At 33.0% G+C, this 27221-nt stretch overlaps 1 protein-coding gene across 1 annotated transcript in view; it reads left to right on the top strand.

Annotated features, from left to right (window-relative positions):
• CFAP47 (cilia and flagella associated protein 47) overlaps nucleotides 1–27221 on the top strand; it is a gene marked incomplete at its 3' end in the record, with an annotated part of 348750 nt that overhangs the window by 155147 nt on the left and 166382 nt on the right. Inside the window, exons 30-31 of the mRNA XM_039855224.1 lie at nucleotides 23746–23843; nucleotides 24131–24247. Coding sequence (XP_039711158.1) covers nucleotides 23746–23843; nucleotides 24131–24247 — 215 coding nt within the window. The remainder of the gene's footprint in view (nucleotides 1–23745; nucleotides 23844–24130; nucleotides 24248–27221) is intronic.

Genomic DNA, 27221 nt, shown 5'->3' with positions numbered 1-27221 from the left:
GATTCTGGAATTGACTACTGCGTTTATGCTTTGTCCTGCAAAAAGGATGTTCCTTAATGTAATCAAAATCAGTTTTCTTACATGTAAAATGGAAATAAAAGATGCTTCTTTTAATTTATTTGAAGAATAAATGATAAAAATTATGTAGAGTCACTCTAGAAATGAAAGACAGTCTTAGTATCTTTGCTGGCATTTTCAAATCTATAAAGTATTAAATTTAAGTGATACTGATCCAACCTTGTACATAATTAATTGAGATCAAGTGAAAATTGACTGGAACGCATCTTATATGTCGTTGTGACAGTCATGTTGGAAATCAGTAAGTAAAATAATGCTTTATGATTTGGAGGCGGGTGGTCAAATTAGGTCAATAGACCAAGGCAAGTGGGTGTTGATAGACCTGCTCCAGTGTTCAGGTAGGCACTCTCTCATTTTTCCCTTGAGAAATGATGCTCTATATCTTTCTACTTCAAGATCCTTAAACTCTTTCTTTGAAAATGGTCTTATTTGCTAGTATAACGGTGTACTTTTTTTTTTTTCATCATAACCATTGTTTTTCATGAGGAGGGCAATGTACATGTTGGTTGTTTCTTTGGTTTTAATTCAGCTTCCCTCTTCCAACTACATACAAACCTGCCATGTTTAGAATGGGTTGTGTTCTAACATATAATGATTACGGTTATTCATTATACTGAACCCTCTGAGTTTAAATTTTAGAAGAAAGATTAAGAGTATGATTTAAAATGAGACTTTGAATTACAGTTGCTCTTAATTTAAAGCCAGTGCTTTAGCAAACATAGTTGACCTCAAGCTTGAAAGAGATATTGATATATTGGTATTAAGAGAATAGTAGAACAATTAGAACAATTTGACTTGAACCTGTAATTTAATAAGATTTATATCTTAAAAAATGTATTTGACCCATTTAAAAATATTTTAAAAGGTATAAGTAATTAGTTTGATTACTGAGGAGTAATACTTTAACCAGAGTGTTATAAAATGTGTACATATATTAGAAATTAATATGTTCATTTGTTATAAAATTATTATAGTTTTATTTTTTACCAAGAGCATGGTCTATACAAGTTAATTTTAGATAGTTTGCTGTATTTTTTAGAATAATGCCATATAGAAACTGGCCCCTTTGCTGTTTACTTTTTATTAAAAATTTTTTGACCCTTTATTTTTTTTATTTATTTATTTTTTACCTGTATTTCTACCCTCCTACCTCTTGGCAACCATCAGTTTGTTCTCTGTATCTATGGGTCTGTTTCTCTTTTACTTTGTTTATTCTTTTTTTTAAAATTTTTAAATTCCGTAAATGAGTGAAATCATACAGGATTTGTCTTTCTCTGACTTATTTTACTTAGCATCACACGCTCTAGATCCATTCATGTTGAAGCAAATGGCAAGATTTCGTTCTTTTTTATCACTGAGTAATATTGTATTGTATGTATGTAATTATGTATATACATATGTATGTATATATATTATATATATATTATGGATATATATATAATATATAATATATTATATATATAATATATATATCTGTACAGTTTTCCCAATAACACTTATATATATATATATAATATATTATATATTATATACATTACATCTTTATCCATCCTTCCATATCTTGGCTATGGTAAATAATGGTGAATATAGGAGCATGTATGTCTTTTTGAATTAATGTTTTTGTTTTCTTTGTATAAATACCCAAAAGTATGTTTATCCAGTTCTGGGTCATACGGCAGTTCTATTTTTAATTTTTGAGGAATCTTCATACTGTTTTCCATAGTACCTGCACCAATTTAAAATTCTACCAATAGTGTATGAGGGTTCCCTCTTCTCCACATCCTCACCAACACTAATTATCGTTGACTTTTTGATGATAGCCATTATGACAGGTGCGAGGTGGTATCTCATTGTGGTTTTGGTTTGCATTTCCATAATTATTAGTGATGTTGAACATCTTTTCATATGTCTGTTGGCCAGCTGTATGTCTTCTTTGGAGAAATGTCTATTCAAGTCCTCTGCTCATTTTTTAATCAGATTGTTTGTATATTTGATATTGAGTTGTATGAGTTCTTTATATATTTTGATTATTAACCTGCTATTGGATATATCATTTGTGAAAATCTTCTTCCATTCAGTAGGTTATCTTTTCATTTTGCCGATAGTTTTCTTCGCTGTACAGAAACTTTTTAGTTTTAGGTAGACCCATTTGTTAATTTTTGCTTTTGTTGCCCTAGCCTAAGGAGACGTACTAAAGAAGATATTGTTAACACCAATGCAGAGAGTTTATTGCCTGTGTTTTCATCTAGGATTTTTCAGATTTCGGATCTTATATTTATGTCTTTAATCCATTTTCAGTTTATTTTTGTATATGGTATAAGAAAATGATCCAGTTTCATTTTTTTTTGCATATATCTGTACAGTTTTCCCAATAACACTTATTGAAGAGACTGTCATTTCCCCATTTTATGTTCTTGCCTCCTTCGTCGTATATTAATTGACCATATAAGTAAGCATGTATTTCTGGGCTTTTTTTCCATTGATCTATGTGTTTTTGTAAAAGTACCGTACTGTTTTGTTTATTGTATCTTTGTAGCATAGTTTGAAATCAGGTCACATCATACCTTCCACTTTGTTCTTTTATTTTTCAAGATTGCTTTGGCTTTTAGGGGTCTTTTGTGGTTTCATATAAATTTTAGGATTATTTGCTCTAATTCTGAGATGGATGCCATTGGTATTTTGATAGGGATTACATTGAATCTGTATGTTGCTTTGGGTAGTATGAACATTTTAACAATATTAATCCTTACAATTCATGAATATGGTATGTCCGTCCATTTATTTATATCCTCTTTGATTTCTTTCTTCAGTATCTTATAACTTTCAAAGTACAGGTCTTTCGCTGCCTTAGTTAAATTTATTTCTAGGTATTTTATTTATTGATTGATGCAATTGTAAATGAGATTGTTATCTTAATTTCTTCTTCTGATTGTTCTTATCAATGTATGGAAATGCAACAGATTACGGTATGTTAATTTTGTATCCTGCAATGTTACTGAATTCATCTATTAGTTGTAGTAGTTTTCTGTGGAATCTTTAGGATTTTTTATATATAGTATCATGTGATCTGCAAATAATGACAGTTTTACTTCTTCCTTTACAATTTCGATGCCTTTTATTTCTTTTCCTTATCTAATTGCTGTGGCTAGGACTTTCAATATTGTGTTAAAAAAAAGTGGTGAAAATGGATGTCCTTGTCTTGTTCCTGAACTTAGAGGAAAAGCTTTTAGCTTTTCAGCATTGAATATGATATTAGCCCGTTGCTGTTTTTTAAACCACTGAGACCCATGAATTTGCAAAGCCTTTGTACTTCCTATTCTTTCTGCTTGGAGCATTATTTTCCTCAGTATTTTTATATTCCCTTTCCCATTTCACTCGAGTTCCTGCTTAAATATTACCTTATTTGGAAGCTTTCCCAATAACCTCTCTAAAACAGCATATCCTTCATTTATTCTCTTTCTTGCTCTATTTTTCACAATAGCATTTCCTCAAAATAATATGTATAGTCTGTCTTTTCCAGTAGAATGTGAGCATTTTCCTTTTTTTAATTTTTATTTATTTTTTTATTATGGTGACATTGGTTAATGAAATCCAATGAGTTTCGAGTGTACAATTCAACAGTAAGTCATATATATTTTGCATTGTACGTTCACCACTCATAGTTAGATTTCTTTCTGTCACTACATATTTGACTCCTTTTACCCCATCTGCCTTTCCCCTTCCCTCTCTCCCCTACCCTCTGGTAACCATTAATCTATTGTCCATGTCCATGGTTCTCTTGTTTGTTTGTCCTGTTCATTTGTTGCTTTTAGGTTTATATCCTACATATAAGTGATGTCATGTGATTTTCCACTTTTTCTGTCTGGCTTATTTCGCTTAGCATGATTATCTCAAGGTTTATCCATGTTCTCGCAAATGGCAGTATTTCATCTCTTCTTATGGCTGGGTAATATTCCATTGTATATATGTACCCCAGCTTCTTTAGCCAGTCATCTATCATAGGACACTTCGGTTGCTTCCACGTCCTGGCCACTGTGAATAGTGCTGCTATGAATATCAATATACAAATATCTTTTCAGATATGGGTTTTCAATTCTTTGGAGTAAATACCCAGTAGAGGGATTGCTAGATCATATGGTAGATCAATTCTTAGATTTTTGAAGAACCTCCATACTGTTTTTCATGGTGGCTGTACCAGTTGGCAGTCCCACCAGCAGTGTATGAGGGTTCCTTTTTCTCCACATCCTCTCCAACACTTGTTATTACTTGTCCTGTTCATAACTTCTATTCTAATAGGTGTGAGATGGTATCTCATTGTGGTTTTGACTTGCATTTCCCTAATAATTAGCGATGCTGAGCATCCTCCTGCTATGTTTTTACAGTTGATATCCAGCTTCAAAGCATTATGATCAGAGAATATGGTTGGTATGATTTCAACCTTCTTATATTTGTTGCGGCTATCTCTGTGCCCCAGTATGTAGTCAGTCCTTCAGAATGTTCCATGTGCACTAGAGAAGAATGTGTAAGCAGCTGTTTTGGGATGGAAGGCTCTGTAAATGTCCAGTTGGTCTAATGTGTCGTTTAAGGATGTGATTTTCTTTTTGGATGATCTGTCCATATCCGATAGTGGGGTATTTAGGTCCCGTATTATGACGGCATTTTGGTTTGTTTCTCCCTTTAGTTCTGTTAGTAATTGCTTTATATATTTCAGGGCTCCCTGATTGGGAGAATAGATATTAATAAGTGCTATGTATTCTTAGTGCATGATTCCCTTTATCATTACGTCCCTCAGTATCTTTCTTTACCTTTTTTATTTTGAAGTCTATTTCATCTGATATTAGTACCACTACTGAATGCCATTTACTTAAAATATCATTTTCCACCCTTTCACTTTGAGTCTATATTTGTCTTTGGAACTGAGATGTGTTTCCTGGAGCCATCAAATGGTTGGATTTTGTTTTTGATCCAATCTGCAATTCTGTGCCATTTTATTGGTGAGTTCAGTCCATTTACATGTAGGGTGATTATTGAAATATGAGGTCTTCTTATAGCCATTTTATATTTTGCTTTTGGGTAGCTTGGTGTTTCCATTGTTTCCTTGAACTTATGTTTCTATCTTTTTTTTTTTTTCCCCTTAAATTTTGGTTGAGTTTTGTGTATTTTCCCTCTGGTCCTTCTTGTTTAATGTTATGTACTTCAGTTCTGAATCTTTGGTGTGTGGTTACTATTATGAATATATAGAAGATAGTTATATATATACAGTCGTCCATTTTCTTCCTGTTTGCAAATTTGGATCTTTGAATCCTCCCCTTTTCTGTTACTGCTGTTTCAGTTTGTCCCTTTGTATGCCAAATGTTTATTACTATCTTGCAATAGCAATTCTCTTCTTATTATTTAAGCTTATAATGCCCTGTTCTTAGTAAGGATTGCACTCCTCTGCTTCTATTTGCCTGATAGTCACTTTACTCCTAATTCTGTATTTTTTCGTTTTGTTATTTTGTTTTAGGTGAACTGACACCTTTCAGTATTTCCTGTAGAGCAGGCCTCGTAGTAGAGAATTCCCTCAATTTTTGTATGTTTGGAAAGGTTTTAATTTCTCCTTCATATCTAAAGACGAGCTTTGCTGGATACATTATTCTTGGCTGATAGTTCCTTTCATTTAATAGTTTGAATATTTGATTCCACTCTGTTCTTGCTTGTAAGGTTTGTGCTGAGAAATCCGACAATAGTCTAATAGGTTTTCCTTTACAGGTTACCATCTTCTTTTCCCTGGCTACCCTGAGAATTCTTTCTTTGTCATCAGTTTTTGATAATTTTAATGTAATGTGTCTTAGAGAAGGCCTTATGGGTCGAGATAATTGAGTGTTCTATTGACTTCTTGAATTCTAAGCTCCAGTTAATTGCTTAGATTTGGGAAATTCTCATCAACTATTTGTCTGAAAATGCTTTCTGATTTGTGCCCCCTTTCTTCTCCTTTGGGAATACCCGTTATTCTTATGTTTCCTTTTCTGATGTTATCAGCTAGTTCTTGTATTTGTCTTTCATTATTTTTCATTCTTTGGTTTCTTTCTCTCTTCTTACTTCTGATTTATTTCTAGATATCTGTCTTAGATATCAATGATCCTTTCCTCCATTTGGTCAACTGTATTCCCAAGCTTGCTATTTCATTCTTCATCTCTTTTAGTGTGTTTTTAATCTCCAGAATTTCTGTTATTTTTTTCTCTTTAGGGTTTTGATCTCCTTGCTAAAAAAACTCATTCTGCTGATCTAGTTTTTTCAACTCCTGGAATTGTTGATATGAACATTTTAGAGCTCATTGAGTATTTTCAGAAGTACAATCTTGATTCTATGTCAATTAAGTCACATATTTCTATGTCTTTAAGCTTATTTTCTGATTTTTTTTCTCTTTCTGAGCTGCCTTGTCGCCTTGGTTCATGGTATTTAAAGGACTATTTCTCTGCCTGGGCGTTAATGGAAGTATATTCTACTTAATTTTTTTTTTTCCCTGAAAGAAGATTTATTATATAAAAATGTCTCTTTAGTGTGTTGCAAAGAAGGCATTTTTCTTTTGGTTTCCAGTAGGTGACGTCTAAGCCTCTTGGATCCCTGCTTTATATAAAGTCCCAATAATGCCTTTTTTTCTTATAGATATTCGATCACTCTCACTATCCTCAGTCTCAGTCCCTGTTAGTGTTAGTGTCAGTTTCTGTAGCGTTTGCTCAAATTCCCTTGAGACTCTGCAGTGTTCGGTCTTGTAGGATATTGGGGATTGCCCTCTGTTTGGAGGATGGGTGTTGTGGCTCAACCTCGCGTTTTGCAACCATGGCTGGTAATAATTAGCTGTTGTTTCTCTTCCATCCCCACTGTTTTGCTTTTTTCCCCCTTATCCCTGGGCTCCATTACTGCTGCTTGGATCTCACAGCTCTCTCAGGCACAGCTGTTCAGGAACCCACCACATCTTCTCTCCTCCCCTCCTCCTACAGTGAGCTCCAGCTGCGAGAGGCAGCTTCTTTGTTCCTCGCGGTCTACCGCCCAGCTCCTGGGGTTCTAACATATGGTAGCTCTTATTCCAAGATCACTTGCTCAGACATGCTTGTATGTAGATTGGGAGTTATTTGTTGAGTTTTAGATGTTCAGCTTATTGTTATTTCAAGGGGACATCTGGGACATCTCTCACTCTGCCATGCTTCTGACGTCACTCAGAATGTGAGCTTCTTAACAGGAACAATCTTGTCTGTTTTGTTGTTCACTGCTGCATTCTCAGAGCCTAGAACAGTACCCGAAACTAACAGAAACCAATTATTGTTTTAGTAAATAAGTGAATGAATAAATGAGTGAATAAAGAGACACATTCTGGTTTCATACATTTTTATACCTTATTTCAGATAGTTGAATATAAATTAGCTTATCAGTTTTTACCTTCTGGCACAAATGCAAGGGTCAGGCTGAATGGTTGAGGTGGAAGGAAGGAAGCAATTTGTATCTTCAGTATGTATCTGAGTGTAGGTTTTCATGGTTAGTTACTGAGCGATCCATGAGGAGAAGCTCTGTGAAAAATTTCACTTGGGTTAACTTGGACTATGAAAAAGTTATACTCAATGCTCTAGATTTTTAATTCTCAACCTTGACACTCTACTTACCCTCACTTCAAAGGTCTGACAATGCTTACAACTTGGTACCGTGGTGTCATGAGATAGATATATAGAGCTGTACCCCAAACCTTTTAATTGAGAAACTCTGAAGATGAGGCCCAGCAATCTATATTTTAGTAAGCTCTATATGTGATTCTGATGCATACTAAAGTATGAAACAGACAATAGTGTCACAAAAAGGGATTTCATTAACGCTTTTATATTGTTCACCAAATGGTATTTGTTCACCGATTACATTTCTAAAAACTCCCTCCTTTAAACAATTTCTTTGAAGTAATAGTGGCTGAGAATTTCCCCCCAATTAATGTCAGACATCAAACCACAGATCCAAGGAGCTCAGAGAACACGAAGCAGAATAAATGTCAAAGAAAAACGAAACTTTATACCTAGGCATATTTTCTGCATATCAAACCACAGAAAATCCAATATAAAGAAAGTAATCTTAAAGGAAGCCAAAGAATAGCCAAAAAACACCCACCTGGCTTGTAGAGGAGGAAAGATATGAATTATTTCCCACTTTTCCTCAGAAATCATGCAGTCAGGAAGAGAGCGGCATGAAATAAAGTATTGAGAGGAAAAAAAAAACACACTAACCTAGAATTCTGTACCCTGTGAAATTATCATTCAGTGGTGAAGGAGAAAATATTGCTGAGAATAAACAGTGGGTCTTGCTTACCCATTTTCTGGATAAACTGATCATTTGGCAGCTTGCAGCATCATCCTTATGGATGTCCTTGATCACCTCAATGGGGCAACAAATAAGGACATTTTTAGCTGTTTACGAATTCTCTAGAAACTCTTGAGTTTAGCGGTATGGCCATCATGACAGATTGTTTCCTTATTACGTATCTGCTGAGGTCTTTTTATCAACATTTCCAGCTCAGTTAGGACAGGTCTGATATATTTCTCTCATTAGAATTTCTTTGAAATGATGGAACTAGGAAGGATGTGACAAGAGTGGGAGACTTCCTCTTGATAGAGGAAGGCATGTTGGAGAGTATCATTTAGTAAAACCGGAATCAGTTGATTCAGATGTCTAGCCATCCAGGACTTTAAATATCAGGACAGTTTTGGTACCTCATTCTGTTGGCCTTAGAGAGTCATGGGAGACAGCTGAGCTGGTGACTGTGTCAACTGAAAAACAATATCAACTAGGTGTTTCATCACCAAAAAGGATTTACTCAGGAAAAAGAAGGGTTGCAACCTGGTGCATGCAGACATGGGAAGCCACATGCACACTCTAGCCTGAGTGCCAAGATAGAGGGGTATTTATAGAAGGGAAAAGAAAGTTAAGGGAAGAGAAAATTAGAATCATAGAGCTTTATTATAAACATAGAATTGTTTTTGTAGGGTTCTCGCATGTAGGGTTCTTGTGATTACATAGAATGCAAGAATTTCCTTAAGCCCCAGCTCCTCCCATAGATCCTCCTGACTATTATGTTTGCTTGAAGTTCCAATTAGTCTTTATTAACTGCTATGATAACCTGGACGTTTGATCTGCCAGCAGCAAGTCTATGGATTGAAGTCCACCAAGGTCATGTGCTTTCGATCAGCACACCCAAATTTAGCACTGTGAGCAGACTGAGATGTCTCAACTTTGGACTTTCTGTGAATTTGCCCAAGAGTACATGGTGCCAGGCAATCAATCAGAGTTTGATAAAATTACATTTCTTAACTACAAATGATTGTTGGGAGCCATGGTTTAAAAAATACTTATTCTGTGTTTGTAAAACCTTAACGTGGGGATTTATCGTAAGTGTTGGGAAAGTTAAAAAGCAAATTTTTTTTGTGATAAGTGGACACCTGTCTCATATAAATTGGGGATTTTTTAGTGCTTGCCAGGATGTATATTTGCTCTTATACACTTATCCTTCTGTTTCCAGTAGCTCTTTTATTATTCGTGCTTAAGCCCTTTTATCATTAACACTGTAGGTAACTTTTTTATTTTATTGATGAATCATTTTTTCACACTTTAGTGAGAGTATCTTCTTCAGTAGGTCATGCCTATAACAAAGTACTCTCTATGCCATGCCTTTGCACCATTTGCTTCAAATGCTGTATTTAATCATTAATGGAAATTTTATCATCCTGTAATCACTTGGTAATTTCGAGAGCAGCAACAGACCATTTTGTAACATAAATTTAATTTCTGACAGGACTAAATATTTTTATTTGACTGTACTTTTAACAAAATTTTGAAATTGGAGCATTTTGAACTGTCTGTTCAAAAGAGCTCTGTTCTACAAATAATGTCTTTTTAACTTATGCATATTTTGACATTTTTTTCATGAAGTAACAATTGTAGTTATTATGAATGAAAGATACTTTTTTTTATTCTATTTTCTTCAATGGAACAGAGTTATGTTTAGCAAAATTTATCTTTTATGTACTATCTAAAGGTGCCTCTGATTTCATTCAATATGTAAGAGTTTTTTAAACTAAACAATATTAGTATACATTTGGGAGACTATATTGGCCTTTTAATGATGCTATCTATTCTTAAAACTAATGGGCTATTGAGGTCTTACATTTCTATGCATTGCTTGTTTCAAATATGTCTAATTTTCAACTTCATTAAATCAAGAAATAGTCATTATTTCAGAAGTTCCAAATTAGCCCTTTAATGTTTAGCATTAAATATTTATCATCAATGTTGCAAAATTGAAATGCACACAGAGAATAGAAATGGAATGATCTAACATTTTAATGTTACATCTAGAATGTTTTATTTTGGAAAGATGACTGTCAATCAACATGATTAGTGTGCAGCTCAGCACTAAATTCAGAAAAATGCCAAGCAGTCAAACAAATGTGATAACAGAAAGGTAAACCATTACCAGTGGATTAGTGGTGTGGTTCAATAAATTAGAGTGAACCAGGACATTAACCATGTATGTTGGAAAATGGAGGATGTAAAAATTCACCAACAACTAGACCACATTCTTTCTCTCTTTCATATTCATATCCACTTAGTGTCAACGCCTTCCAGCCAGAGACCACTGGGAACATATCTGTAGTTGACCAAATTCATTTAGTGCTCATTGCTAAGAGAGACCACACATTAGGGAGAATATTGGGGTGTCTCACAGTAAAAGACATTATGAAAGACTTTATAGGATTTGTGCATTGCTAGGTAAATTGAGGAAACGTTCAAGGAAAAAAGGATTTGCCTTCATTGTCTGTTATTTGGGACAGTGGTAATTCTATAATTGAGTAACTTAATAAATCTTATGTAGAGGGAATAGGAGTACAGTGAAGATAATTCTTTACTTGGTAAAGCAGCTGTGGTCACTCATATTAGCTAGGAGAGGAGGATGTTTGTTGTTTTGTGGTTTACACAATGAACTTGTTTTTGTCTGTGCTTAGCCAAATTTATGAAATGTTTTTGTTTGCCTCACTTTATCACAATGGCAGAATAACCTTGTATGACATTGTTGTTTTGTGAGACTGTTTATGTTCAATAAGAGAACAACATTACCTAGCTGTATCAGCTCAGCTCCTACCAGTACCAAAGTCCAGCTAATAATGCCAGGCACGCTCTCAGATGTCAGAGGCTATTTTTCTTTTTCCCTTGCTAAAGAGAAAACCACAGGGCCAAAATAGCATCACTCCTGCTAAAAGCCCATGATACCAACCCTAGATTTAATACCTGATCTACTTGCAGTTTCAACCTCTCCCAGAAACATAATTTTAACCAACCAGTCTGGAATTTTCTGGTCAACACCAACAAGCTAATTCTGTCAAATGGGCCCTCTCCTTCCCCACAGAGGGAAGGGATTATCTGCATGATAAAAACCTTCTGGTTCTTTACCTCCACCAAAAGACCTCCTAGCCCCTAAATAACCCTTCCTTTTCTTTTGTTAATAGCTCCCTTGTGCCACTCTTATAAAATCTTCCATTTTTTTTACAATACCTCTGAGCACCCTTCTAGTTGCTAGATGGGATTTTATCTGATTCATGAATTGCTTAATAAAGCCAATTAGACCTTCACATTTACTCAGTTGAATTTTTTTAACACACCACACACCAAAATCTCCAAATAGAATGTATTAAGAATTATGCTTGAAACATGACTTCATCTGAAATGAAGCATTAAGGCCTGTAAGAAATGATAAATTATTGCATTAATTACTACTAACATTTTGTGATATTATAAAGTATAATAAGAAATATATATTTGTTCTTTCAGTTTCTAGCATACAGCTTCTAAAACCCTTGGGGTTTTGTAAGTGGTGAGAAAGATGAAGGTGTCTTTTGTTATGTCAGTGGATGATTTTTGGAAAGCCCCTTGGTTACCAAAGGATCAAGGCTGGTTGTCAGGAGAACAAATCCTGTGATTGGAGGGTTAGAACTTTTAGTCTCACCCCTAGACCTCCAGGGAAGGGAGAGAGACTGGAGGTTTCACTGGTTACCAATGACTAAGGATTTAATTAATCACACCTTTGTAATGAAGTCTCCTTAAAAACTCAAAAGGACGGGGTTCAGAGAACTTCTGGAGATGTGGGCAGAGCAATGCCCCCAGAGGGAGAATGGAGGCTCTGTGCCCCTTCCCACATACTTTGCCCTGCGCATCCCTTTCATCTACATGTTCATCTGTATCCTTTATCATTTACTTTTATAATAAACTGATAAATATAAGTAAGTGTTTCCTTGAGTTCTGTGATTCACTCTAGCTAATTAATTGAATCTGAAGTAAGAGAAGATGGCAACCTCTGATTTATAGCCAGCTGGTTAGTAGCAAAGGTCTAACAACCTGGATTTGTGATTGGCATCTGAAGTGCAAGGAAGGGGTTCTTGGGACCTCTAGTCTATATCAGGTTGGTCAGGAGAACAGGTGTTAAACTGGGCTTGTGATTGGCCTCTGAAGTGGAGGGTGATCTTGTGAGATTGAGCCTTTTAACTGCGGAATCTGATGCTATCTTTCAGTAGGTTGTTTCAGAATTGAGTTGACATTATAGGTTGCCCAGCTGGTGTTCAAGCATTGCTTGGTGGTGTGTGTGGAGGGTGGGGGAGACCCTCCTCCACACTCTCAGAACCATTTTACATTTGTCAATAGATGAGAGCATATATTTTTAAGAGCAATGTTTAACCACCGTTATTTCCTAGCATTTACTAAGTTTAAATAATATTAAAATCAGTCTGCTAATAGTTTACAGCTTAACTTTTTCATTAAAATTATTGAGGTGACATTGTTTAATAAAATCAAATAGGTTTCAAGTGTACAGTTTAATAATATGTCATATATATATATAGTGTGTTCATCACTCAAAGTTAAATTTCCTTTTGCCACCAAATATTTGACCCCCAATTACCCTATCTCCCTCCTTCCTCTTTCTTCCCTCTGGTAACCACTAATCCACTGTCCCTGTCCATGAATCACTGTCAAGTTTGTATGTCACTTTTAGTTTAAAGCCTGCATATAAGTGAAATCATATGATTCTCAACTTTTTCTGTCTGACTTATTTCGCTTAGCTTGATAATCTCAAGATCCATCCATGTTGTCCCAAATGACAATATTTCATCTTTTCTTATGGATGAGTAATATTCCTGTGTAATATTCCATTGTATATATGTACCACATCGTCTTTACCCAGTCATCTATCAATCCCACTTCGGTTATTTCTATAGCTTAACTCTTTCTTCTATGTGGCAATAGAGAATGTAAACATGTAAACATGTAACTGGGCATTGGCTTATCTGACTCAGTGTTGAGTCAGTATTGACTTAGTATTGACTGGAGTTTAAAGGTCAAGAACCATGAAGTTGGTGTCAGGTTTTTTTATAAATATAAAAGAGTTGATAAAGTACACAGACGGAAAACTTTTTTTTTTTCTATTTTGGGAGAGAAGAGTTGTTGGTCTTGAATTCATTGACTTTGATGAATGCCTTTGAATTTATTATATATATCTATCATTTCTTTTTTCTTAATGATAGACATTTCTGTTGTTTCCATTTTGTGGGTATTAAGAATAACACTTCTGTGAACATTTATATGCAAATCTTTTATAGACATATGTTTTCATTTCTCTGAGGTAAAAACCTAGAAGTGGAATTGCTAAGTTATATGGCATGTATATTTTTAGTAGTTTATTGAGATATAATTCCAATACCATAAAATTCATTCATTTAAAGTATATCATTTAATGGTTTTCAGCATGTTGATAGAATTGTGCAACCATCATCACAATCTAATTTTAGTACATTTTCATCATCCCCGAATGGATATAGGGTATACTTTTTTGCAGTTCCTTCTCACTCCCCCAGCACCAGGAAAACACTAATCGACATTGTATCTTTATGGGTTTGCCTTTTTTGGAGGTAAATGAAATCATATAATATCCTTGAGACATTTTCCCATGTATTCAAGGTTCATACATTGACAAATAATATTTCATTGTGTGGCTATACCACATTTTGTTTATCTACTTAACATTTGATGGATAGTTGGGTTGTTTCTACTCTTCGGCTATTATAAATAATGCTGCTATGAACATTCGTAAAAATTTTTATAGACATACATTTTCATTTTACTTGAGTACTACATAAGAGTGGAATCTCTGGATCATATGATAACTGCATGCTCAACATTTTGAGATATTTCAAAATAGTTTTCTAAAGTGGCTGTGCCATTTCACTTTCCTACTATCAAGGTATGAAGGTTCCCATTTCTATACATCCTCACCAGCACTGTGACTGTCTATCTTTTTGAATGTGGTCATTAGGTGTGTGTGAAGTATTTTACCTGGATGTGAATTACTTTTCCTTAATGACTAATCATGTTGCACATTCAGTATTTTCAGTTTGTAATGTTTTTCTTTAGCTTTTTCTTTTTATTATATTTTAATATGTGATAATACAAGATCCTCTTACCCCTGTCCACCCACCATGTTTTTCTAAACTTAAATGCTTTCTTCACTTGCTAGGTTTCCAGGGTTGATATTATAATAATAAAATTTGAAAAAAAATAATTTTGAGAAAAAGTTAAAGAATATGTATTACAAAGAAAAAAGTAAATATTAAATAATTAAAAGAATTATAAGAATATTTACAATTGCATTGAACATAACAGGGAATTCAGAATTTAGTGTGATGAATGTAACATTTCAAAGTTCATAATAACTATCAATTCATTCGGTAAATAGTGCTAGGTCAATTAACTGATACTTTTTAAAATAAAGTTAACTCTATACTATGTACCATGTACCAAAAATGAATACTAATTGTATGAAAGGGTACTAGATATTAAAAAGACTGTAAAATAACTTGAAAAAATAAGATAATCTTTATCTGAGTTTAGAATGACAATTGATTTTTAAAAATTCTAACAAGAACAGAAGCCACTAAAAATACCATTTGTTTAACAAATATTTATTAAGCACCAGTTTATATGCCCAGGACTGTTCTAGGAATTAGAGATGCAGCAGAGAACAAAAGAGCCCAAATCCCTTGTAGCATGTCAGTTACATTCTAGTAGAAAGAAGAAAGTCAGCTGCATGGGCCTTAGAAATGAGTTTCTTCAGTGTCAGGTGAGATTTTTTTTTTTAATCTCATCTTCACGTTAATTAACTAAAACACTATTATCTTCATGGTTGGAACCCTTAGTTGCCCAATGAACTGGAAAAATAGTTGAGAAATAGAATCATTATGTGTATATGTGTCTATGTATGCATATATACATATGTGTACACATATACACATAATTTAGCATTTAAAAAATACAGAACAAGAACATATATAAATATACATTAATTCATCAACCATTTTATCAGCATTTCCACTCTAGTGATTTTCCATATTTTTCTTTTCTGTTCTTAGCCCTATCAGGACAAACTATCACCATTTCTAATGGTCTGAGAAGTATCAGTGCTTATGATATCACTGTAAACAAGAAATTAAGGAATGAGGCAGTTAGCCAACCATCATATTCCACACTGCTCAGAGATATTGTGTAGACAATTCAGTTTTGGAAAGCTGTTATCTTTTCAATGTACTATCTAAAATTTTATAATTTGGACTATAACATAGTGACCTTCGAACAGTCCCAGACATTAAGCATCCCATATGAATTTTTCAAATATTTAGCTTTTTTTCAAAGTACTCATAAAAGACCCACAAATGTTATTCAGTTCTTTGAAGGGATTGAGACTCAAGACTATAAGTAGTAAGGGATTTTCAGCCTTATGGAAGAAAAGCATGTCAAGAATAGGACAAAATGAAAAACAGATTCAGTTATTATCTTCTGTTCAATATAGTAGACTGCAATTCTAATTGGACATTTGCCAAAATGATGATTACTTACAATAATAGCCAACATTTGTGGTACGCCAATTAAAGGACTAAGAATTTTACATATATTTGTTTATTAATCCTCAAAACAAGCAACATGATCAGATAGCTGTTATTACTATTATTAGCAGAAAATCTAAAGCAAAGAGGTTAATTTATTTTCCTAGGAAAGTGTGTGGCTGGGATTTGAATTTGAGCAGTTTGATTCCAAGGCTCATGTTAAGTACAGTTATGCAATGCTGTTCCTTCAAAACGTTAATTCTTCTTTAAGTTAGATTGGTGTCATTCTTGCAAATTCTTTTCTGATATCCAGAGAGATGTCTTATTTCCTTTTTCATCCACAATGATGTTTTTTTTCAAATCTGGATGCCCATTGGAATCACCTGGGGAATTAAAAAAAAAAATACTGATGCCCTCCAGACCAATCGAAATGGAATTTCTGGAGTGTTGCCTCTACATGTGCAGCTTTTAAAAGCTCTTTAGGTGGTTCTGATACACAGTGTGACAGTTAAAAACTCTAATGCAATCAAATGAAGTTTAAACTAGGACCTGAGGATAACCAGAAGATAATAGGCCTTGTGGACATGGGATACCCATGCAGCAGAAAATATCAAAAAGGAGAGAAGACAATGCAAACTAACTTCTTAGTTTCATTCTTGCTCACCTTTGGGTATCCTAGACAGTTTGATGACCTAAACTAATAAGTTTTCAATAACTAATAAACTAATAAGCATTGAACTGGTAAAAAAAAAAAAAAAAAAAAAAACAATGCATGTGAATATAAAAACAGGGAATAAGATTAAATAGTGCAGAGATACTATACAAGATAAATATTTGTCCACCATAAGAAATAATATTTCTTAAAATATGTTTCAAATTTAAAAGAAGAAATTTATGAATAACATGAGTTCTGAGGTTTTCTTGGTTTTGTTTTGTTGCTACCTGTTTTGATTTTACACAGCATTGATAGTCATTGATATGACAGATGAGGAAATTATTTCCTCTCACTTTCCTGCCTCTGTGTCATCATTTGTTAGGTTTATTATGCCAATTGTCTATATTTAAAACACTCACATTCTATTCTGTCACTGTTCAGCTGTGTTCAACTCTGTGTCGTTTTACCTGCATTTTCCATTTTTAATTATTTTTGATTTAGCTATTAAATGGCTAGATTTTATTATTTTTATTTATTTATTTAGTTAGTTTTTCTAGTTATCATTTCAAGGGACTCTAGTCTCTGTGTTCTCTATTTTATTTATATTCGAATGGCATCTTAGGTGAGAATCAAATTTGGGAGTCATCTTTTAGTTTACCCTGAACTCTGTGGTCAGTACTCCATCGTGTTGTGCCTTTAAAATAGCTTTGAAAAATTGAGGTCAGCCTGGTAACTCCTCCCTTATAATTGAACTGCTTTGTTTGGCTTTAAACATTTTATATATTCTCAAAGTGGGTGAGATATTTAATGTGAAACCTGGTCTAAAACATTTCCTTGGTAAATTTTGCATATTAGGTATTTTTTGTACTCCATTTGAAGCTTAAGATATTGGTTGAAACTGAGACATGAAAATGCTCTTCCTAACCTTCAATTTATATAGATAATCATGTATTATACACGATCTTTTTCATACTTAATCCTAAACAGAGTACATTCAACATTTCATCATTAAATTTGATATTTATTATAGGGTTATTTTGCAGGTTATATTCATTATGTTCTGGAATTTATATCCTCTCCTTAGTTTTCTAGGAATTTTTATAATGAATACTATTTAATTATATATATATATATATATATAATCTCCACATATATCTTAATATGGTAAGGAAATGATTTTTAAATGTAAAGTAACCTTACAGTCTTTGCACAAATTCAATTTTGCCATGATAGCTAATCTTTTTTTAATACCTTGCTAAAATTAGTTTACTAAATTTTAATTTTTTGCTTCAGTTTACATGAGTGATACTTTGTAACTATTTTCCGTACTTTTTAGTTGTTTTGTTTTAATTTTATGCAAACCTCAGCAATGACTTGGAGAACATTCTCTCTTTTGTAGACTTTGAAGGCCTTTTTATAAGAGTGAATTTGCTCGTTTCCCAAGTTTTATAAGCATTTACTGGTAAAACTATCTGAACCTATTATTTCTTTTGTGGGAAGATTTTAAATAAATAAATTCTTTATTTTCTATTTTCTGAGTGAGATTTTGTAACACATTTTATGAAATTAATGAAGATTATCTGAATTTTAAATATATATTGGCATATTATCCATTGTATCTGTTCTTTTATATATAACTGCTATAATTATTTCCTTTTTTTTTTTACTTTGGATATTGTTTTCTTATATCTTCTTATTTTATTAATCAATTTTTCTCCATAGTAATTATCACCTTAGTACAGAAGATATTTTTTTTATTTTTACTTTCTTTACTATTTAATGTTGTATTTATATGGAAGTTCTACCAAGTATTGCATACATTATTTTAATCTCATGTGGCTGATCTTATAATTAGTGTATGTAGCTGATCTTATACTTATTTAGAGTTCACATATCTTCATAATTAGACTACCTTTAGGAGCAAGATAATTTCTGCATTAAAGCATATATTGTATTGCATTTATGAAGTGCTTTGAAATAATTAAAAATGTAATATATTATCTATTATGAATAAATGCACATAATTATTCAAAAAATAATAGCAAAGAGAATCCAGCAATGTTTAAAAAGGATTAAACATAATTACCAAATGCAATTTATCTTACAAATGCAAGATTGGTTTAACATAAATACCAATCAGTGTTATACATTATATTAATAGAATAAGAAGAGGAAATGCACATTTCAAAGGACATAGCAACATCAAAATCACATATTTAGCAAAGAGACTTGTACCAAGAATATATAAAAAATACAACTCAACAATAAGGAAACAAATAACCCAATTAAAAAATGGGCAAAGGATTTGAACAGATATTTCTAAAAATTGGAAGATAAGCAAATGGCCATAAAAAAAAAATGTTCTATCTAATTAGTCATTAGGGAAATGCGAAACAAAATCACAACAATTCCACTTGACACCAACTTGGATATGACTAAAATTTTAAAAAAGAAAAAGAAAGGAGGGCAGACTAACAAGATTGGCAAGGATTTATAGAAATTAGAACCTCATGTATTGCTAGAGAGATTGAAAAATATTGCAGATACTTTGGAATACAGTTTAACGATTTCTCAAAATTGAAAATAGATTAAAAAACGATATGTTCCACTAAATCCACTTATTGGTTTATGCTCAAGATAATTCAGAACATATGTTCACATAAAAACTTCTAAATAAATGTTCATAAGCAGCATTATTTATAATGACCAAAAAGTAAAAACAATCCAAATGCCCATAAACTGATAAATGGATAAACAAAATGTGGTATATTTATAAAGTAGAATATTATTCAGCCATGAAAAGAAATGAAGCACTGATACATGCTACAGCCTTTAACTTTGAAAACATTACACTAAGTGAAAGAAGCCAAAACACAAAAGGGCACGTATTTTATGAGTTCATTTCTGTGACATGACCAGAATAGGCAAATCTTTACTACAGAAAGTAGCTTAGTTTTTTTTTTACAGGGAATGAGAGAAGAGGGAAATGGAGAGTGATAGTTAATGATCTGGGTTTCTTTATGCATTGATAAAAACTTTCTAAGATTAGATAGTGATAATCATTGTAAAACTCTGTGGAAATAATAAATAACAATGGATTAGACAATTTAATTGGGTGAAATTAGTTTATGAATTATATATCAGTAAAGCTGCTATAAAAACGTACTGTTATAATCACCTAAATATAATTTATATAGCAATTATGATATTTATAAAAATAAGGGAATGCTCATATTCCTTCAATGCATGAAATGATTGTTTTATGTTTAAGAATAGCCATATTTCTTAATTCATAATACTATTTAGGACCAACATTTTAATAATATTTTTATTTTTCTATTGTAAGTGATATAATATAAAAACAGATAAAAATATAACTTCCAAATTAAAATTTTTAAAAATCTGTGAAACATCACTTGAATTTTCTGGTTTCCTGACAAATGAAGACTAACTGAGACTACTGGTTCTCTCTCTAAAAGCAACCCTAGACCCATACTTCTCAGACAGTAATACAAGTAGAAATCACTTGGAGATTTTGTTAAATTGTTTTTATGTTGCAGTAGGTGTTGAACAGGGCCTGAAATTCTGCATTTCTAACAAATTTCCAGTTGATGAAGGTGCTAATGATTCACATAGCACACTTTGGGTAGCAAAATCTTAGGAGCATAGAAGAGAGAATAGCCTAGATCAGAGGAACTAATATTAAAGCAGAGAAAATCCTTGACTTATTTAAGGCTGGAATAAAAACTGTGGTGGGGTTCTTACTTGGCAGCAGCCTTGTCTATGAATGGTAAGATACAGACCTAGAATCAGAGATTAGAGAAGAGCTTTGGAGTTTGGTCTTTACCTCTTCCCAATATTGTCTTGGAGAATTGTTGCCATCCTATTCACACTGAGAGCCATGTTTGAACAGCAGTAGCCCATGCCACGTGCTGTTTGACAAGTAATTTAAAAGCAGTTCCACAGTTGTGATGGGTTGAATAAAAGTACATACTACTTGGTTACCATTCAGGGAGGTAGAAGAGTGGAATGAGCATTGTTGTTACAACAGCAGAAGCCATACCAACAGTAAATTCTCAGTTTTTAAAAGCTCCACTAGGAAGTTGAGGCTGTAGGCCAACAAAGTGGCCCTGAATCCAAGAAGGAGTATGTGCTTACATGAAGAAATGGGATGACAGCCATCGTCTACTTGTGGTAGAGACAGATAGACACTGATGAGAGTTGAGATAGGATAGTAGGTGAATTGGTAGTAGCCAAGCATACACTAGTGAAAGAGCATGAAGTCACAGGGGGTCACAGTTATAGGAGGAGTCTGTCTTCTTGCAGGTTTTTACTCCACAAATCTCATTGATTGTTCACAGAAATGACTGGAATGAGTCTGGAGAATATGCCCCTTATAGTGCAGACCTGGGCAAGAGGCAAGCAATTTGTGCAGAATCTCATATTCCCTATAGAACTAAAGCTTTAATCTTTGGGGAGAAGGACAATGCATACTGTCATCCTTAGGGCCCTGCTGAAAACTCATTGCAGCTGTCAAAAGAAACTTAAAAAAACCCACCACCTCTACCCCTGGGAAAGGGGCCGAAATTCGACATGATAGTTAAATAGAAAATCTCGAAGAATCTCCAAAAATTCTCCTTGAACTCATTCTCCTAGTATGCGTTTATCAAGGTTGTAGGATATATAATCAGTATACAAAAATAAATTCTGTTTCTATATAATAGAAGTAAACAATTGGAATTTGAAATATCAAAAGTATATAATGTACCATAGCACCAAAGAACAAAATGCTTAAGCATAAAACTAACAAAATATGTGCAGGATATATGTGCTGAACACTATAAAACACTGATAAAAAATTAAAGAGAACTAAATAAACAGTGAAGTATACCATGCACATGTGGTTATAAGCCTAAATATTGTTAAGATATCAAATTGATCTATAGATTCGATGTAACTTCAATGAATATCCTATCATATTTTTTCATAGATATTGGTAAATATCTATGAAAATATCTAAAATGCACATGGGAATTTTGGGAGTGATGAAACTTTTCTGTATGGAAATGTGGTAGTAAATACATAACAGTCTGTCTCTCAATATCATAGACACTGCACAAAGAATGTTAGACATGGAACTAATCCAGGATGGAATGCCGACTATGACAAATGAATGTGACAAATGACCATGTTTGAACAGCAGTAGCCCTGCATTCCAAATGTTTGATCTCACTGAATGTAGTGGAGAAGAAAGGGGCTGACTTATTAGCTTTTGAAAAAAGTATCATAATTGCATATTGTAGAACTAAAGACAAAAAGAACTAAACACACGTTACTTTCTTACAGGGGTATGGATTTACTATTCTGAGAGTATATGTATACTGAGGTTGAACAAACAAGTAAATATATTGTAGATAATGAGAGCCAAGTTTTTAATTATTGAAGAAAGAAGTTAGAATAAGGGAAAGGGATAGATAATAATGAATCTTGTGATGCTGGATTGCAGTTGGTGAACTTGATAGTAACAGTATAACTCTTAGTTTTTGCTATATTGTTATCTATTCATTAGCTTCTAATAAGATTTTTCATTAGGTGTTTTCATGTCGTGGGTGTGATCTTCCCTCCACAAGATGTTAAACTCCTTCAGGGGAATATCTATCCCTTCTCTAATGTTTGTACAAGATAAGGATGGGATATTTAGAGGACACGGCTATATCCACTGCTGACTGACTGATTCACTATCAACTTAAAAGGCTAGTAAATTGCCTTTTTAGGATTAAATTTAGAACTGCTTCTAGTTCATAGAAAAATGAATATTGGCTGCAAAAAAGAGACCCTTTTATCAAAAGCCATGAGTGGTAAAAATACATTAAGAGGAGCACATTTAGGTTATAATTATTCAACCAACTAATAATGTGCATTTTAAAATCATTACTTTGATTGTATCACATTTTATATAAAATGTACAGTTATTTAGAAGTTTCTATCAGGAAAAAATAGTTTGAAAACTATAGTACAGGATGTTGTTTGTTATGTATTAATTGAAAATTTCTAGTGATCTTTGTTTGCTCTATCGATTTTGTAATAATATGCTGTAGAAATCTTATAGAAATGTTCGATGTCATAGCATCTCAGATGAAAAAGCACCAGGCACCATTTCTCTGAAATATCCAAAACATTCCAGAGAAAACTAAGTCTTCCATTTCTAGATGTAAAGCAATCCTGGTTTGTGAAATTAATATACATGTCATGAACATATCCAGTCATATTTTCTTCACAAAACATGAGAATTGGGGTTTATAAAGACCATCAGTTTTTTCCCCTTGTTTTCAGACAAGAGATCATCTCAAACCATTAAGAATCTAGGTCCTTTTGGAATTGTTTTAAAAAAAGAAATGTCTCATTTAACATTGCAATGATTTCCAATGTTTATAACACCCTATGTCCCTCTCTAATATAGGATAGTCTTTCAGATATTTATTAAATATCCAGATGCTTTCACTTTTTGTTTTAGTCTCAACGTAGTAGTCATTTCCATAACTGAGAATTCCTTTTATTACTCCTCCATCTGATGTTATCTTTTATAGATCAGTTCTGGTTTCTTTAAGCCATAAATCTCCAACCCCTTCCACATTCTTACCCCATGTGTGGAGGAATTTCTGCAACAAATAGTGAAGCTGGCATTAAAACTTTAGTGTTACAAGTAACACTATGCCTTATGAATCTCCTTAACCATATTGATCATGATCAAACATTTAAACTCCAAGGTACTCAACAGAATGAGTAATTTTGAAATCCTGCATTTTTCTTCCATTACTACATGGTAATATACTCTTCAAAGTTATTCCAATAGAAATAAAGGAGAAGGGTTACAATTGCTTATAAAACCTTACAAATATATTTTCTGGTATTAATCTTCTGAGGTTTAAATTTTGTTTTTATTTCCAAAATATTATGATTTTTCTTTTCCAAACAAAGACAAATGTTTCTTTGACCATTGCTCAAATTCCCATAAGGTATCTTTTTAGAAAAGTAAAACTATTTTTATAATTACTCTCTCTTTTTTTGAAACAGGTACTATTCCCTCTGAGAGATGGATAGTAAATTTTGACAAAGACCTTTTAGATGGCCTTGTTTTTGCCACACAGTTGGGAGCCTATTGCCCATTTTTGGTAAGAATTATTTTTTATGCAGAATAGTTTTCTGTTATTTGAAAGAACTTAGTAATTAAAATTCACAGTATTTTCAGCGGACTGATTCTTTTAAGTGTTTTGATTTTATGTAACCCATCAATCTGCATGCCTAGCATTCCCTTTGCTTATTCTTGTATTTTAATTGCAGTAAACTACTACTGATAAATGTTAATATTTAAACAATTCTTTACTGAACTACGGAGAACAGTTAAAAATTAGCCGTTTTTATTCTATTACTGAAGGGTTTGATTGTTGTTTTTTTCCAGATTGAGTCTCATTTTGTACATATGTACACAAAACCAAAAAGTCCTGAACAGTATTTTCACAATTGCCTGATTATTGTGAATGTTCTTCGTGAAATTGGCTTTAACATGGGCATACAGGTGGGTGCCTTTATATCACACATTCTATAAATATTTTATGACTTCTTTTCTTATTTATTTCCTAGCTTAATTAGGTATGATTGACAAGCAAAAATTGTTTATATTTAGTTTGTATAATGTGATTTTTTTTAGGTATAGTGTCATAATGTAATGTATACACGTACACAATGTGAAATGATTACCACAATCAAGTTAATTAACATATCCATCACCTCATATAGTTACCATTATTTTGTGTGTGGTGCGAAAACTTAAGATCTATTTTCATAGCAAATTTCAAGTATACAATCCACTATTAAATATACTGACTATGCTTTACATGACACAGAACTTACTCATCCTATAACTGAAAGTTTGTACCCTCTGACAAACATCTCCCCATTTCCCCCATCCCCACCCCCTGGCAGATACTGTTCTTCTCACTGATTCTATGAGTTTGCCTTTTTAGATTCCACATATAATTGAAATCATACAATACTTGTCTTTCTGTGTCTGGCTTATTTCATTTAACATAATGTCCTCTAGGTTCATCCATGTTTTCACAAATGGCAGTATTTACTTCTTTGTTATGACTAAATAATATTCTATTGTAGCTGTATACCACATTTTCTTTATCCATTCATCTGTCCAGAGACACTTAGGTTGTTTCCATATCTTCACTATTGTGAATAATGCTGCAGTTGAATATGGGAATGCAGATACCTTTGTGAGACTGATTTCATTACCTCTGGAGATATACCCAGAAATAGGATTGCTTGACCACATGGTAGTTCTGATTTTAATTTTTTGAGGAACCTCATGCTGTTTTCCATAACAGCTCTATCAATTTACATTCCTACTAACAGTGTATAAAGGTCCTCATTTGTCCGTATCCTTTTCAACACTTGTTATTTCTTGTCTTTTTTGATAAATGCTATTCTAACAGTGTGAGGTAATATCTCATTGTGGTTTTGTTTTATATTTCCCTCATGATAAGTGATGTCGAGCATCTTTTCATATATCTGTGGGCCATTAGTATGTCTTCTTTGGAAAAATTTTAGTTGACTCCTTCATAATATTCCTTTCTTCACAAAGTTTAAGTCTAAATTGAAAGTCTTTTCACAGGAGATTGTTAAAATGTAGAAATGAAATATTACTTCATAGAATTCTATTGGCTGTTTTTAAATGTATATAATTATGTATATCCAACTATACATAATAAGAAAGTTCTAGTGATAGGTCCAGTTTTATTGCTTTATTAACCTTACTGAGCTCTAAGAATGAATTAAAGGAGCAGAGTTGTTTGACTATAGATATCATATTATCGTTTTCTAATTTAGTAGCAAAAAAGAAAATATTTCACTTTGGTTTTAAGATAAGTATTTATGTAGCGATCACAGTGGTAAAATACATTTTTATGACGCGTGGACCTCTAAGTTATAATTCCATCTAGCTTTTTACATTAAGTCTTCAATAGCAATAATCAAAAATATATTGTATGCTTAACATTTTTGACCCCTGTATTACTTTAGAATAATGAAATAGTAAGTAATTCCTGACTTTAAAGAATATAAAAACTCATTGAATTATCTAGATATATGTGTGTTAAATGATAAATAATATTCTACTCATTTAATTGTCAACATGTGCAAAAAATAAAGTACAGAATTCAGATAAAGGAAGAGATCAGTGTGATCTAGACTGATACACCAAAGACTTTGTGGAGGAGGCAGGACTTATTTGGGTTCCTGAATGGTGAATTGGATTTGGATTGGTAGTAGTAAGAGAGGAAGGTGTTTACTCTGAGGATATGGCATAAACAGAATGCAGAATGTGCTAAAAAAAATTCAGCAGAGTAAATATAAAGATCTAATTGGCTTTATTAAAAGATTCATGAATCAGGCAGCATCCCATCTAGTAACTAGAAAGGAGATGCATGGAGCTGTACAAAATGAAAGGTTTTTATAGATAAAGGGAGGCAGGACAAGGAAGTGACTAGCAAAGAGTGTATTGTTTCAGGCAAGGTCACATTTCTTTGGGAGATGGCAGTGTTCTATCAGGCAGATTACCTCACTAGTGCTTATCAGGAAATTCCAGACTGACTGGTTAATGTTCCATTCCTGGGAGAGGCTAAAACTGCAATTAGGTTAGTATTAAGTCTCAATTTGGTAACAGGAGCCTAGTACAAGTGACTCTATTTTGGGTCAGTCATCTCTTTTTTAACAAATGTGAACAAATGACATACATGAAGGAAAATGTGTGACTAGGTTGCCTCAGTTGAAATTTAAGATTAGAAAAATGACATACGCATATATTGGGCTCTTAGATCAGCATAAAAAGTCAGGAGTTTACCATGTAGGGATTATGGGAATAAAGGCATTTACTTTTACAACGATGTTTAGGATGGACTGATAGGAGAGAGTCTGGAGACAGAGAACGCAGACCAATCAAAATGCAGTTTCAGTTGGTCAAGGAGGAAAGTATTTATTCAAATAGCTTTAATGAGGACTTAGAATAATGTGCTGATATAGGAGATGTGGTGAGGTTTGCCACAGAGGGGCAGAGGAGAAGGTCCATTACAATTCCATGATGCAGAGGGATTGACAATGCTAGTGCCCAGATGTGGCTTGATATAAAGAGGATCGATATAAATACCTACTAAAAAAATAGTATTTTGTAAAAGTTTGCTTTCTCCTTGTTTTAAAGTCACTTGTATGTTAAAGTCACTTTGTACCAGGTTTAATGTTTACATTCTTTTATATTAGTAGAGTTGTAAAGAGAAACTGTAATCAAGAATTTGAGTCAGAGAGTTTTAATTTTTTATTTATTTTTTTAATAAGAGAGTTTCAGAGACAAAGTCTAATAAAAGATTTTGGTTTGGAAAAATAAAAAATATTTTAATTTCCATCAATTGGGCAAATTATCAAAGCTCCTTCATGAAAGACACTGGATAGACCCTGCAAGGGGTAAAGATATGGTTAAAGCACACTTATAC

Source organism: Pteropus medius, unplaced genomic scaffold (genome assembly GCF_902729225.1).
Source record: "Pteropus medius unplaced genomic scaffold, Ma_sr-lr_union100, whole genome shotgun sequence".
NCBI lineage: Eukaryota > Metazoa > Chordata > Mammalia > Chiroptera > Pteropodidae > Pteropus > Pteropus medius.
The sequence above is the reverse complement of the archived record's forward strand: the minus strand, read 5'-3'. Positions and strand labels throughout refer to the sequence as shown.